Here is a 14,824-nt window from a genome sequence, read left to right as displayed (position 1 = left end):
AGAGCCACATTCAGCGATCTCAAGGTGGGGTTAGTCAATTTCAACTTTTAAGTAATCTTTTAATTAGTAATCCTGCCTTCCGATAAGATAAATATCTTGAGAGATCATACGAAGAGGCGGGGGAAAGACTCCATGGGGGGGGGGGTGTTCCTGAGGAGGGAGCTCCTTAGCTGAGCCTAGAAGAGGACTTTAGGAAAGAGGGAGAGGCCCACAAAATTAAATATAGTGTAAGTTCTGGAATCCCAATGTATAACTAACAAGAGGATGTCAAGATGGACTAGGGTTCGTCTACAAATATGGGGAGAGTTCTTGCCAAAAAAAAAAAAATAATAATAATAACTTTTTAACTGTTTTCTTCCTTTGCGCTGCTCCTCCCAAACGCCACAGTGACAACTGTCAAAGCTTCGCTCCCAGGGAAACGCCCTCCTTTCCCAACCCCGGCCAAAGACCGTAAACCAACTGTCGCAAGAAGCTCGCTCCCCGAGAGGGCCTGCGCTAACGATCCCCCGCGCTCCACCCCTCCAAAGCATCACGTGACCGGCCCCGGACCGGCTTCCGGCGTGGCGCACGCTGGTGACATTACGCGGGTCCGTCGCGCGTCAGGGTTGGCCTCCCTGCTGAGGGAGGGAGGGAGGGAGGCGGTGGCTGAGGCTGGAGGCGGAGGCGGCTGTAGGCGATGTGGGGCTTTGAAGGAGACTGAGCCCGTTTCCCTCCTCCCCCCACACCGGACCCCGGCGCTGTGGACACAGGTTCGCCTTGGTTCCTCGCCCCCGGGGCTGAGGCGGAGACCCGGGCAGGCTGTCCTGCTTGGGCTCGGGCTCCGGCGCCGGCGCCGGCCAGGCCCAACCGCTGGGAACGGAGCGGAGCGGAGCTGAGGAGGCCGAGTCGGTAAGAGGAGGGAGCGGCGGGGCCTGGCCAGAGCCCAGGCCAGGACGGCCCCCGGCGCCGGGTGTCTGTCTGTCTGTCTCTCCCTCCCTCCTCTGCGGTCCTTCCTCGCTCTCTCCCTCCCCCGTCTCGCCTAGTAACTCTCCGCCCCCTTTGTCCAGACTCAGCCGCTCCCTCCCTTTCCCTTGCCTCCCTCCTTCCTTTACCCCCTGCTGAGGTCCCAGGGAATGTCAAACCTGGCAGCTTTGGCTCTGCTTTTTCTCTGCCTTTTCTTCCTGCCTCTGTCCCCCCTAACTTGACCTGTCATCTCTTAGACCTTCATTCCTTGTCTGTCAAATTACCTTTTTCTCCCCTCTGACATCTTTTCTGCCTTGTTTTTCTTGTCTTTTTCTTTTTGTTGTGGGCATTCTTTCTCGTTTATCCCCTTGTCTTCCCTCCCCTCCCCCAGCCTTCATTGAATCTCCTCTTGGCTTTCTTCCCTTCACTCCCACAGTTTTCCTTACCTTCCAGTCTTCCTTTCCGCCTCCTCATTTTTCTTTTCTTTTTTTGTTTTTGACTCCCTCGTTTTCGCTTGTCTCCCTGCTCACCCAGTCGTTTGCTTGCTCTCTCCTCTCCCATCCCATCTTGCTGGCTTTCCTCATTCTCTTCCTTAGTCCCCCCCATTTTCCTTGTCTCCCCCCACTTCGTTGCGGGTTAATCTTCTCCATTCTCCGTGAATTCCCCCTCCTCCCTTATTCGCCCTTGGAGTCCACCACTCTTCTTCCCTCTTACAGTCTTCCTTGCCCTATTCGCTACCTTTTTTAGGCTCTTTTTGCGGTATACTTGTACTTAATTAATTTTTTTTTCTTCGTTGGTTTGTGTGTGATTATTTGTAACTACTGCCTCAATATTTTGTATCTCTGACCTTCTTCTGGCATCTTCTAGTTGCTCCTGTTCTTAAAGTATCTCCTTCAATTAGCTGATTTTATTACTCAGGCACATGATCTTCATTTTGTTGTGACATTTGAAAACTTGGCATGTATCATTTGCTGACCATTTACACATCATGTGCACCCTGTGAAGAACCTGACAAAAGAGTAAAATTATATCTATTTATAGATAGATACACACACATATGTATCCACTTAAACTTTTCAGATGTTGTCACATATGTAGCCACTTTAGCATATTCTCCTGCAGGCTTTGTTTTTTGCTTTAAAAAATACTAATTACTAAAGATTATCTTTAATTTCTTCTTCTTTTTTTTTTTTTTTAAGTATCCCTCTTGCTTGGCTTTAACACTTCACTTTCACTCCTCCATTTTTGAATTTGGAGAATTTAACTCTCCCTTTACATTTTATTACCACATATGTGGTTATTTTTCTTTTTTTCCCTATTGAAGGTAAAAGTGAGAGTCATAGATTATTAGAGATTCTTTTTCAGATTTAGAACTTTTTCCAAGAGAGGTACAAATAACTTTTATTTATCCAAAAGTAGACCAGTTATTGATTATTAAAATAATTTAAACATTGAATATATTTGTTTTTAGACTTTTTTTTTGGCTGTTGCATCAAGTAAACTTTCTAATTGCATTTTTATAATTTGTTTACATGTCTCTGAGTGCTTCTTCTCAAAGGAATAAGTGGTAACAAGGAAGTAAAATTAAAAATAAATAATCCTTATCTAGATAATTAAAAGAAATTTGTTATTTTGTAGAACTTTATTGATCTTAATGATACAAATATTTATATTCAGTTCGAATTTTTATATTGATATATAAAATATACAACTATTCATAAGGTTAAAAGTTAAAGCAATATCCAGTGTTTATTTCTGATTTGAATTGATTCCAAATGCAATCAGTGAGGCTCACCTACCTTTTTCATCTTGTTTTAAAATTAACATCTTTGCATTATTTGACATTTGCCACTTCTTTGGTAGTTAATATGAAACATTGACTCAAAATTCTTAACATTTTTATTGAGGTACTTCTACTATAATTTAGATTGGCCCATTGTTTAATCATATTATCTAAAATTTAGAGTTGAATGGGTTAAAATCTTTTATCATGATTAAGCATTTGGATTTGTTATGGCCTGTGAACTTCATTTAAGATTTCAAATGGTTCATTTATTTCTTTGCAGATTTTATTGACATATCTCTTCATTCTTCAAATTTAGAATACATTTCATAAACTTGAATAATAATCATTTCATAAACTTTTAAAAATCACTCATTTGGCTGTAAATTAAACAAATCTATATATTCAAGTATCTTTAAGTTTCCTCTAAATTGTCAACTATCACAATTTCCATTCTTATTTTTAAAATATTTTATTTGAATTTTAAAATTTATTTTCCCTACCTATCCCAAACATATGATGTTGGAATCTTAACAATTTTTTTCTCTTGAGGTAGTGAAAAGAGAAAACTGAAGGACAGACTTTCAAGATGAGCAAAAAGCCCCCAAATCGTCCTGGAATCACTTTTGAGATTGGTGCTCGTTTGGAGGCACTGGACTACTTACAAAAATGGTACGAAAAACAGACTTTGTTCATCTCAGACTATTTGTAGTATGCAGTTCTATGTCTTTTAGATAATTCTTCCCCGTTCATTAGATTATTTTTGTTTTAGAAACACATATAAGCTTTTAGTTTTATTCTTAAAAATAAAAAACAAAATTTAGGCTTAAGCTTTTGATACATTTTGTTATTTTATATAAAGTGATTTGATAAAAGCTGTTTTTTTTTTTTTGTTTTGTTTTTTTTGTTTTTTTTTTTTTTTTGTGGCATGGAAAAAACCACATTAGGATATAAGGGATTTAGAATATGTTAAACATGAACCTTGTAGGACTTTATCCCTAAAGCTCGCCTTCTCAAAATTTTAGTATGTTCTCTTGTAAATATATAACTTATTTTCCTTGTATATATATTTTAAATGTGTAGTTAGAAAACACTGAAGAATTTTCAGCAAATTATGCTTTTGCAAAGGAGCTAGATATAATTTGCCCATAACTTTATTTTCCTGAATGAAAATAAATGTTAACTCTAGCAGTATGTATACTTGGCTAGTGGATATGGATTTTACCTTTAGATTACCAATAGTTAACTAGTATTTTTAGATTATCTAAACACTATTTTCTTTGTGTTCTCTGCTTTCCCTTGTCATTCTCATTGCAGAAGCAAGAAGGATAGAATGGCATTTTGTATTTTTCTTCTTTTTAATTAGCCACTGTGGCTAAATACTTTTATCATTTAATACCTAGTCTACTTATGCTGCATTTCTGGATGCTAGGTGGATCTTTGGAAAACATCTTTTCCATTATGGTAAAATCTGTTAGATCTTATCCTCTGCTGAACATAGCCTTTATAAATCTAGGTTAGTTACTTCCACAGCCTGATGAGGCATTTGAAAGAGATTTTGTGAAAGACCAGAAGAAGGAATAAAGTTGCAGATAAATGACTTATTCACAGGTATCCTTTGAAAAGGCAAAAAAAGAAAAAGTATTTTTTTATTTTTTTGAAGATGAGAGAAGGTTTATTTAAGAGAACCCTAGAAATTAACTAAACAATTTGAAACAACTTCAACAAAATAGAAGGATTTAAAATATATTCACAAAAATAATGACCAGCCTTTCTCTATAGTACAAAAACAATTGCTAGAAAGAGAGAAAAAAAAATTCTATTTAAAATGATCATAGTGTGCATGAAATACCTTATAGTCCACTTAACCTTGACAAACAGGAATTATGTGTATACAACCACAAAGCATTGTAGAAATAATGGGAGACAAGTAATTGGAGAGATTAATTGTTCATATTGGACTGTGCTAAAATAATACAAATGCTAATGCTACTTAAATTAATTTTACAGATTTTGCTATCATACCAAATAAATTACCTCCTAAAGAATTATTTTCTAGAACTAGACAAAATAGTGGCAAACTTCATTGGGAAAAGCAAACTTAAGAATATCAAGAAAAAAATAATAATTTTTTAAAGTGAGTAGAAAAGGAACTTAATAAGAATAGATCTCAAACTAAACTGCAAGAACTAATCACCAAACTATTTGATACTGGATAAAGAATAGAAAAGTTGTTTAGTGGGACAAAGTGAGTACACAAGACATAGAAACATTTGAACATAGTATTATAGTAGTCAGTAAACCAAATGGTACCAATTGCTAAGGGAAGAACTCACTATTTGACAAAACCTCCCTGTTAGAAAACAGGCTGGTAGAAATCAGGTTTACATAGAAATCTCTCATCTTTTATCACAAGCATCAAATGAATGCATGATCTAGATTAGTTGTGTCCAACTCAAAAATGGAAGCCACTGTAGTCCAGAAATAAAGATTTATGTGGGTCACATATCTTAACATAGTTTTAAAATGTAATATTATCTGTATTTTGTTTATATTTGTTTTGTTAAATATTTCTGAATTACATTTTAATCTGCATGAGGCTGTGCTTAAAGTTTTGTTGGCCACATGTGATCTGTAACTTATGTGTTTGATGCTTCAGATCTAGAAATTATAAAAGTTCAAAATCATAGATAAATAGAGGATAAGCAGAAGATAATTTTCACAACTCTGGATGGGGTAGAGTTCTTGATCAAAAAAGATAATCACCAAAGATAAAGTAGACAACTTTGATTGCATGAAATTGAATTAGGGAAACAACTAACTGCAAAAAATTTTTTTTGCAAAAAATTTCTCTATTAAAGGTCTGTCATTCTGGATAGATAAGAAATTGATATATTAGGATCAATGTTGCCATTCTCCAATAGATAAAGTGTCAGAGACTATGATTAGCCAGGTCTCAGTTACTGAAAAACATCCATTTGAGAAAAAAAAATGCTCCAGGTATCTAATAATATAATTGCAGGTTAAAAGAACTTTGTTGTTCTACTTTAGCCCCATCATATTGGCAAAGATAAAAGAAAAGTGACTGTGAGAGGGCAGATACGTTGAAAAGTTTTTTTTGATTGAACATTGAATTCTTTCAGATGTTCTGGAAAGGAATTTGGAACTATATTTTAAAAGTCACTAAGTTGTACTCTTTGATCCCACAATAACGCTATTAGGTGATATTGCGGAGTCAAAGGACCTGCACAGAGGATCTCCCCAGAAAGATCAAAGTCAGGAGGAAAGGGATTCATATGTACAAAAACATTTATAGAATTTTTTTTTTTTTTTATTTTTGGTAGCAAAAAATTAGTACCTAAAGCAGGAATAACAACAAATTATGTAGTGTGAAAATAATGGAACATTATTGTACCATAAAAAATAACTGAAGGGAGAGATTCAAAAAAACCTGGGAAGACATGTGAACTGATACAGAGTGAAGTAAGCAGAATCCAGAGAACAGTTTATACAGTTAAAAGAGCATTATACAATAAAAGAACATTTAAAAGTACACAGAAAATAACACAATGAAGTTTAAAAGAGAACATAGACAAATAGGGAAATTTCACTATTTTGTTAAATTTAATATATACATAAAAAAGATTTAGGTGAAAGAGAGCGATAGTTTCAGGCTTTTTTTCTATTCCTTTTCTTCATGAAAGATTCCTGTTGGATGTTCATCAAGTTCATATTTAAAAAGAAAATTTACTTCAAAAAGGCACTGAAAAGAAAAGGTTGCAGTGCAACAAAAAAATATTATTTCATAGGATAGGACATTTTGTCACCTCATACAGTAGTGCTTAAAAGTATTAGCAAAATGACAACTGTGAAAATAAAAATTTTTTGTGCACTAACATTTGTATCTTCCAAATTAAATTATACAATTTTATTTGGGGATGGTTAAATATATATCTGAAAATATAGGTTAAGAAAAGGGAATTAGAGGACCAATATTTTGAGACTTCACAGCCCAAGGTCACACATTTACATATGAATACATCAAAAAATTAGTATGTCAAGTGCCAAATCACAAAAAGTTATTTTTTTCCTTTTCCAATCTAATTCAACAAATATTTATTAAGCATTTACACTTCTTCATGTATTGTGCCAAGTATTGCGGATACAATTAATTAAAAAAAAATACAGTCTTAAACTCTACAAGTTTACAATCAAAATGGGGAGAAAACATACATAAAGAGGCAGGGGAAAAAGGAGGGGGAAAGGGATTCCATGAGATGTTTGGCATGTGAGGTCACCTTGTTCCATGGAGTTAAAACCAGGGGAGTTAGTGAATGAAAGTAGAGTAAGTTTTAAGTCTTCTTCCTGCAATCTATACAGGGAGGTTTTGAAGGCATTAGGAAGTTTGATAATTCACCTTCTAGCTCTCCAGTCAGAGCAGGCTTGAGTTAGCAGCATGATAGTAAGATTAGAAAAAAAAAAGTAACATTTTGATGATACAAAAAGTCATTTGTATGGGAGTCATCCCTGAATCAGCTACAGCTGTGTGTAGTTAGACTACAGATTTAATAGAAGATCAGAATTAATTAAAACAAAACAAAAAACAAACAAACTGGAAGAGTTAGAAAGAAGAGTCGGCATTACTCAAGCCTGAACTTTTAAAATGAATGATTGATAATGAAAAATGGGTAATGGAAAGCAAAAGCAACATTATCGATGATACTTACATATACACTCTTAACGGACATAAATCACCTCATTATAACAAAGCAGCCAAAAGAACCTGAAAAGTGCCTTAGCAAGAGAGATGGTGGCCCAAAGTAGCTGCAGCTTAGAATATTAACTTCGTAAGCTTTTATCAGAATGTATACAAATGAATATGAGCAGAACATCTCACAAAATAGAATCATTGGATTCTCTATAAATCACATTAAAGTAAGCTTGGTTAGCCAATGAAGCAAAGTCATGCCAAGGACATTTAAGGATGAAAATGAAGGAACAAAACAACAGTGGAAAAGATGTGCAAAGTTTGCAGGCTTTTCATTATCAAAGCCAATAGACCCATCATTCTTAGACTTTAGCATCATAGTTTTCCTATGTGTTTGTAGAGGTAATAGAAATGGCATTGAAGTAAATAAATATGGGAAATGCCCCTTGATTAGACAAAATGTACATTAAAGAAATCTGTCCTAGAAGTGATGGACAAAATTATATGGATCCTGAAGGATCTGTTCACACTATATCTAAGTTAGGAATACGTCTCAAAGACATAGGGAAAAATCTTGGATTTTATCATAGAAAAAAGATGACTAAAAGAACCTCAACAATTACTAACCTATATATGTCATCTATATAAAATCTTTGGTATTCATATGTACTTGTATTTAGGGTCTTCTTGATGAGAGTAAATAAGAACGAGCAAGTGTTTTGGCAAATTATATTTCTACTGTGTACTACACGTTTACTTGCAGAAGATTAAAAGATGTAGAGAATGCAAAATCCCACTGTGTTTATTGTTAGTTGATTCTGAAAAAAGCATTTGATTTTATAGAGCAAAACACTTAAAAGATTATGTTTCAACAAAGTACATCATTACAAACAAATTTTTAAGGTTTCTTGAATGAATAATGGAATGATTAGAATAATTTTGTCTTACAACCCTCTATTTACAAAATTTCAATTGAGGCATAAAAGAAAGAATATTTAAAAAGCGTTCACCATTATAATGGAGGGGAGCTACTATGATCGTGGTAGAGAGGGAATTCCTTGTGGATGATGAGGTCCTCTAGAGGCTTCTTTTTAACTTTGTGCTGATTGCATCAAGCCCTGTTACTTTACATGGCTTCCTGAAAACACCTATAATCACTTAAAAGAGTTTGACCTTAGTTTCTTCACAGGAAAGAACAAATGAATAGAGAATGGTTATATCCCATATCATGACGTACATTTGGATAGACTATCTGGGAAGCCCAGAAACCTAGAAGAGTTCCCTTAAACTCTATTTTCCCTCTCCCCCTTTCCCATATCTATATATCTATATATCTATCTATAGATCTATATCTATCTATCTATCTATCTATCTATCTATCTATATGGGATAATTATTAGGAATACACATAGTTGGGTTCAGAAATAAATGAGAAGAAGAATGGGCTGGACTATCTGCAGAAAATAGTAGAGCTCCTTTAATGATCCCAGAGTTTTTCCCAAAATAAAGAGGCATCTTTAGAATAAAGTATTATACCAGCTTTTTATGGCATTAAGATATGGAACACTATCTCTTGATAGTTAAAAATGAATATCACACTAAGAGTAATAGAGAAGTTCATAGTCAGAGGTTACAATGTATAAGGAATTAGGAACTGAAGAGCAGTATTAAGATTGCTGTCAGTGAAATTTATAGTGGTGAATGCACTTTAGTCAGGTAGTGAACTTGAGGGATGGCAGATCTACAATTCAAGCACTCATGATGTCGGAAGACCACCAGCATGTTAGGTAGATTCCTCTGTAGTAAACTTAAGGGAAGACATGGATGAGAGTCACATAAAATAGGATGATTTAGTTGGTTTGTGATATGTTTCACTGAAGGAAACATCCAAATCAATGATATTCAAGATTCATTTGGATATGAATTTAAAGATAAAATGTCTGCCTTTTTTAGTAATCAATTGCTGCAATAAAACATAACAGGAATAGTTGAGCTCTTCTGAGTGAATAAATAGAACTTGTGTTGGCAATGCTTTATTTGGTACTTCCTTTTTTGACTTTTATCTGTTACATATTTTTTTCCTTTTGCATTAACTGCAGTCTTAGTTGACATCCAGGATACACACTATTAATGATTACTTAAATGTGCTTAAATAGAATATTTCATTTTTTGTTTATTTTGTTTTGGAAAGTCCTTTGGTAACCAAATATGTAGATACAGTTGCATCAGGAAATGTTTGAAAGAGGTTAAATCTTGCATCAGTCATTAATGCTATGTTCCTTGGAGAAATGGATTTTAGGGAACTGTTGAGCAGGGAGAATAGGAAAAATAGATGTCTTAGGTTACTTTTGAGTTAGTGATGCATATTATCTATTTTTTTTTTTTTTTGAAGTTAGTTCAATCTATAAGGATTCTTGTAGCTAAACTTGAGTACAGAAACATGCCTGAGCCAAACAAAAAATGATCTGTAGGTTATTTGGTCTTTTAAAAGGTTCATATATCAGTTTCCCTTATAATACAATTGATAAGATTGTACGATGAAAAATGATATGCTTATATTCTCTGGAGTGCCATTTTGTTGTTGATACTTGATAATAAGTTACCCTTTTTAAATTTAGTCAATAATTAGCCATCATTGGTATGTTCAAGAGAATAACTTTTTATCATAGGGGGAGACTATTATATGTGATAGAAGGACATTTATACATAAGTTTGAGAATACTTTAGATTGTGATACTAATAACTACCTGAGTATATAATCATTACATGATATATTTGTCAAATTTTGCAGACATTTTAGTATTCAGAATTTAAGGAATATTTTTTCTTTAATCATGTTTACAAAGAGTTTCAAGATGTACAAAGCATTTTCTTTACAATAGTACTACCAGATAGTAAAAGTGTTAGAATTTATTTATAGATAAAAGAACTGTTGTTTTAAAGAATTAGATTGGAATTAGGGGTTCCTGACTACTGAGCCTAATGATTTTTCACTTATATGATGCTCCCTACTATTTGTAAAAAGTGAAATGATTTTGATTAGTGTTATCCTCCTAATCCCCCAAGGGAAAAATTTACTACTCATTCAGCATCCATGGTATAGTTACATATTACTTAGCAACTTAATTAGCTTCTAGTCTTGGGAGAGCAATAGTGCATTGTATTTCTCTTTCTAGTACTGTTTATATCGTCAATTTTGCATTAGTGTATATTCACTTTTGGTGCCCAAGTATATATTGAATAAACAGTAAAGAATTGTTTGATGTTTTGAAATATTTTTTAAAGAATCCCAAAAGAATTATTTAAAACCAACATCTGAAGGCAATAGTTATTTTATGTTATATTTTGTATTTAATGGGGTAAGGGTAAAAAAAAATCTGATGAAATCTAAAATATTTTATAATCTTTTCTGCAAACAGAATTAGATTTTGTATAAGAGCTTTAAAATGTATGCCTCTAATGAAGCTTTGCTTTGATAATTTTAACTGTCCAATCATTTCACTGACATTTTAGTCAAAATAGCCAAGAATAATGCAGTGAAATTGTAGTTATCTCTGTTTTTATATAATCATTTTGTCCAGTCGAGGTTTGAGTTGAACAAAGTAACCTTTCCAGACTTGGAAAGAGACATAATATGAATGGTTTATTAGTTATTGTTAGCAGCAGTTTTAGTCAACATAGTGTTTTTTTATATAAAATTAACTTAGATACCTTTTTAATTATTATTATTTATAAGTCATTTCTGAAAGTGTAGATAGCTTTTGTTGAAAAACAAAACAAAACAAAACATGAATTCCCCATATTATCCATTTGCAGTCAAAGTAACACTTGTCTTGATGTGGATTTGTTACTTTTATCAGCAATTTGAAATAAATGCCTTGGGCACAGAAAGCATTTACTAGGTGTTTGCTGTATTGAATAAAACAGTTTTTATGCTTTTGTGATAGCAGAGTCAAATAACTAACAATATATGCTGGGTATTAATATTTATTGAATAACATGTGAAACATTAAAGAAGCTCTGTAGCATTTTCTTTATTTTTGTTATGTACTATGTTTCACTTGAAACTATAAATTGTTATTGTTGGTAGTTGATTCACTGGCAGTAAAAGTATTTGAACTCTGAGATATTTTGCCATCCTTCAAGTAGCAACAAAGTTAGATTACCTAAATGTCTTCAGTTAATTGCTTTTTCCAGTACTTTTTTTTTTTTTTTTTTTTTTTACTTTCCATTTTTGATTCTGTACTATATAATAATAATTTCAGATTTGCTAGTTTTACTCAAGTACTTATTTTTAAATGATATAGTAGATCACTATATTCTAGGTAGTAGGAACAGAAATTTGAGATATGATCCATCTCTTCAGGGTGCTTATAATATATTTCATTGAGGAGAGATAAATGATACCTTATATTAGGAAACTTGAATTATTTCTGGATGCATTTTTCATCTAGTCATCTTAAAAGAACAACAACAAAAAAAAAACAAAACAAAACAAACAAACAAAAAATAAACAACAGAGCTGCACATCTTTCCTTGCCCCAGTGATTATAGTACTGAAAGTGTTAATTATAATCATTTATAGAAGATTTTATGATTGTAAAGAAGGAAAATGTTCTCTATAAATAAGGTAGAGTTTAAGTTCAAAGGGCAGGCATTTTTCAAATTGTTATGTTTTTATTTTTAAGGTAGATTTAAAACAAATGTATTTGAAGTTCTAACTAAAAAGACTTTACTAAATTAGATTTTTTTACCTTGTTACATCTGATTTTGCTATATGTATTCGTCACAATTCAAAGGGATGCTGGCTTTTAGAGGCTATATTTTAAATTTCAAACAATGATTTGCTTTTAATATTTTGAGACATTTTACATTTTCTAAATCTTTAAATTCTAAGAACACCTGGCTTGAGATCTCTGTAAATCTGAGTAACGATTGTATTAATTTGATGTTATAATACTCAGTTAACACATTACATGTATAAACATATCTATACATACCACCTATCTTCTTTTAATCTTAGTTACCACCTCTACTACCACTCATTAAAAACTGTTGAAAGAGAATCAAGAAAGATAATTGATATTAGGACAGAATTTAGAATTAGAAGAATTCTGATACATTTGTTAAAAAACAGTTTGAAACTCCACTTCGCAAGGGAGAAATACTTAATTTATGGTTTCAGATTGAATTTATTTGCCCTGATAAAGCAGATTTGTTAATATGTAGTATTGAACCAAATGACATTTAAGGTCCCTACCCATTTCCAACTTTTGATTCTGTAATTCTTTGATCAAGATAACAGTGTGAACAAGAAGAATATTTCGCAAGGTGAAACACAAATAATTGAGTTGAAAAATAATTCAGCACATTATTGTTTTTATGGTGGCTCATATACTCTGTACCATGTAGGGGAATTCCATGGTGCTATTTAATTTGCAACTAAAGAAAAGAAATATGTTAGGTTTTTAGTGGTGATTTAAATTCTAATGTGATCTTAATCAAAATATTCTCTTGTAAAAAAATTGTTTTAAAAACTATACAAGTGGACTTTAGAAAGTATGTTACATAAAATTCATATAATTTAGGTTTTTTTCACTTTGGATATTTCCATGTTGTTTTCTTCTAGTTCTAAAGAGAAGAAGAACAAGAAAGATATAAAGCTAGCAGATGTTTTTGAACATCACCAATTAGACATTTTTGATAGAGTAGTCTACATTTTGAACAGGCAAATGCTATTTTTCTACTCATTTGGAGTTTTTGAACTGATAATGAAGCATTTGCAAATGTTCATTTTGAAAGATTTACTTGCATAGGAATGAAAGTTCTTTGGAAATTGAGGAAATGTATATTGAGTAAGAATAAGGAAAGCCTTTTTTAAGTAATGAAAGTATCAATCATTTGTAAGCATTCAGTAAGTGCCAGGCACTATCAAACCCAAAGGCTTATGAAGTGGAGGAAAAAAGAAAGAAAAGATTGGGAATAGAAACAATCTATATGGATAACTCTTATGTCCTCAAATAATCTCCTATGCAGAATAATTGATTAAATAGGCATACTAGAAGAGATAAAAGACAGGAGGGAAAAAAGAAAAAACTAGGAATGCGGTGCATGCCATTGACATAATAGTTTTGAGCTCATAGAGTAGTTTTATCTATCTTTGGCTTAATGCAGGATTCTCAGTGCATTGAAATTTAAATCTTTTCCAGTAAATTCTTTTACTAGAAATAAATTGAAAGTTGGGCTTGGTAATAAAAAAAAAATAAAAACAAAATTAAAAATAATCTTTTAAGGATTTTTATTATCTTGCTGGCTATATTTGCACATTTCCAAATTGAAAAACTTCTTTGACTGATCTATGTAAGTTTAAAAGTAATTAAAGTGAAGTCTGGAAAATACACTTAGATACTTACAGAGTGGAATTTGCCTGAATATAAAATAATTTCCACTTATCATTGCTAGTAAGAGAAGAAATGTGAGGATTATTTAAAAACTTTTGAATATATTCTACTATTAAAGAGTAGCATGAGATATGCACAGTCATCTATATACACATAGACAAATAATTACATTTTTGGACCATCAGTGAATTGCTTGTAGAACAGTAACCACTCTCTTATCTCCACTAATATATATGTATTGTCTGATTTAGAAACGCCCTCCCTACTTTTACTCTGTGCAACATAAGATCATTCTTGTTTTTAGGGAACTAGAAAGCCATTGCCAAGAAGATAGTAAGTATTCCAGGCCACCTTAAGGGGGATCTTCTAAGGAATATTCTTGGGATGGTTCTAGAATCAAATCTTCATCCCAGGAATTTTGGCCATTAAAAATCTATACCAAATTGGGATCCATACCATATTGTGCAGGAATGAAAGAAGAAATGGAATTCCATTTCCCAAAAGCATATTTGGCTTAGTATAAGACCATTGGCAATGCAGTTTCTTGTTTTTACCTTTTTTACCCCCTGAATTTTTTTTTTTTAATTGTTGCAAAGATCTCTTTATTTCTTTGATGTTACTGTTCATTTCACAGATTCAGATTTTTATAAATGAATATTCTCCAGAGTTGGTTTGACTGAAAAATTTGTTACCCTCTAGCAAAATTCCTTATGACCCTTTTGAGACTTTTCATTTATCAGTAGTGTACTGATAATTCAAAGTTTTAGGACTTGGAGATGAACTCTAGTCAGCACTGTAAGCCATTTCAGCTTTTGTAGAATCTTGCAGACTTCAGCACTCACTTTGTTTTGTTTCATGTTAGAAATTAATATCATTTCTATGTCACAGTTTATCAGAAAGAGATATTAGCTTACCATTTTATACAAGAAAGAAATTGATTTCTTAATAGGGAAGTACACTAATGAAATAGACTTTCTTCTCATAGGCAAC

The 14,824-nt window shown here is 32.9% G+C and overlaps 1 protein-coding gene across 28 annotated transcripts in view; it reads left to right on the top strand.

Annotated features, from left to right (window-relative positions):
- Positions 1-616: 616 nt before the first annotated feature.
- PHF20L1 (PHD finger protein 20 like 1) overlaps positions 617-14,824 on the top strand; it is a 111,027-nt gene continuing 96,819 nt past the window's right edge. For 10 of the 28 annotated variants that reach the window (XM_074265135.1, XM_074265125.1, XM_074265307.1 and 7 more), the window contains exons 1-2: positions 753-888; positions 3,282-3,397. In XM_074265135.1, coding sequence (XP_074121236.1) covers positions 3,315-3,397 — 83 coding nt within the window. In that variant the 5' untranslated portion in view covers positions 753-888; positions 3,282-3,314. Of the gene's footprint in view, positions 889-3,277; positions 3,398-14,824 lie in introns of all 28 variants that reach the window. The other 18 variants (XM_074265175.1, XM_074265169.1, XM_074265295.1 and 15 more) reach the window with 9 other exon arrangements.

Source organism: Sminthopsis crassicaudata, chromosome 1 (genome assembly GCF_048593235.1).
Source record: "Sminthopsis crassicaudata isolate SCR6 chromosome 1, ASM4859323v1, whole genome shotgun sequence".
NCBI lineage: Eukaryota > Metazoa > Chordata > Mammalia > Dasyuromorphia > Dasyuridae > Sminthopsis > Sminthopsis crassicaudata.
The sequence above is the reverse complement of the archived record's forward strand: the minus strand, read 5'-3'. Positions and strand labels throughout refer to the sequence as shown.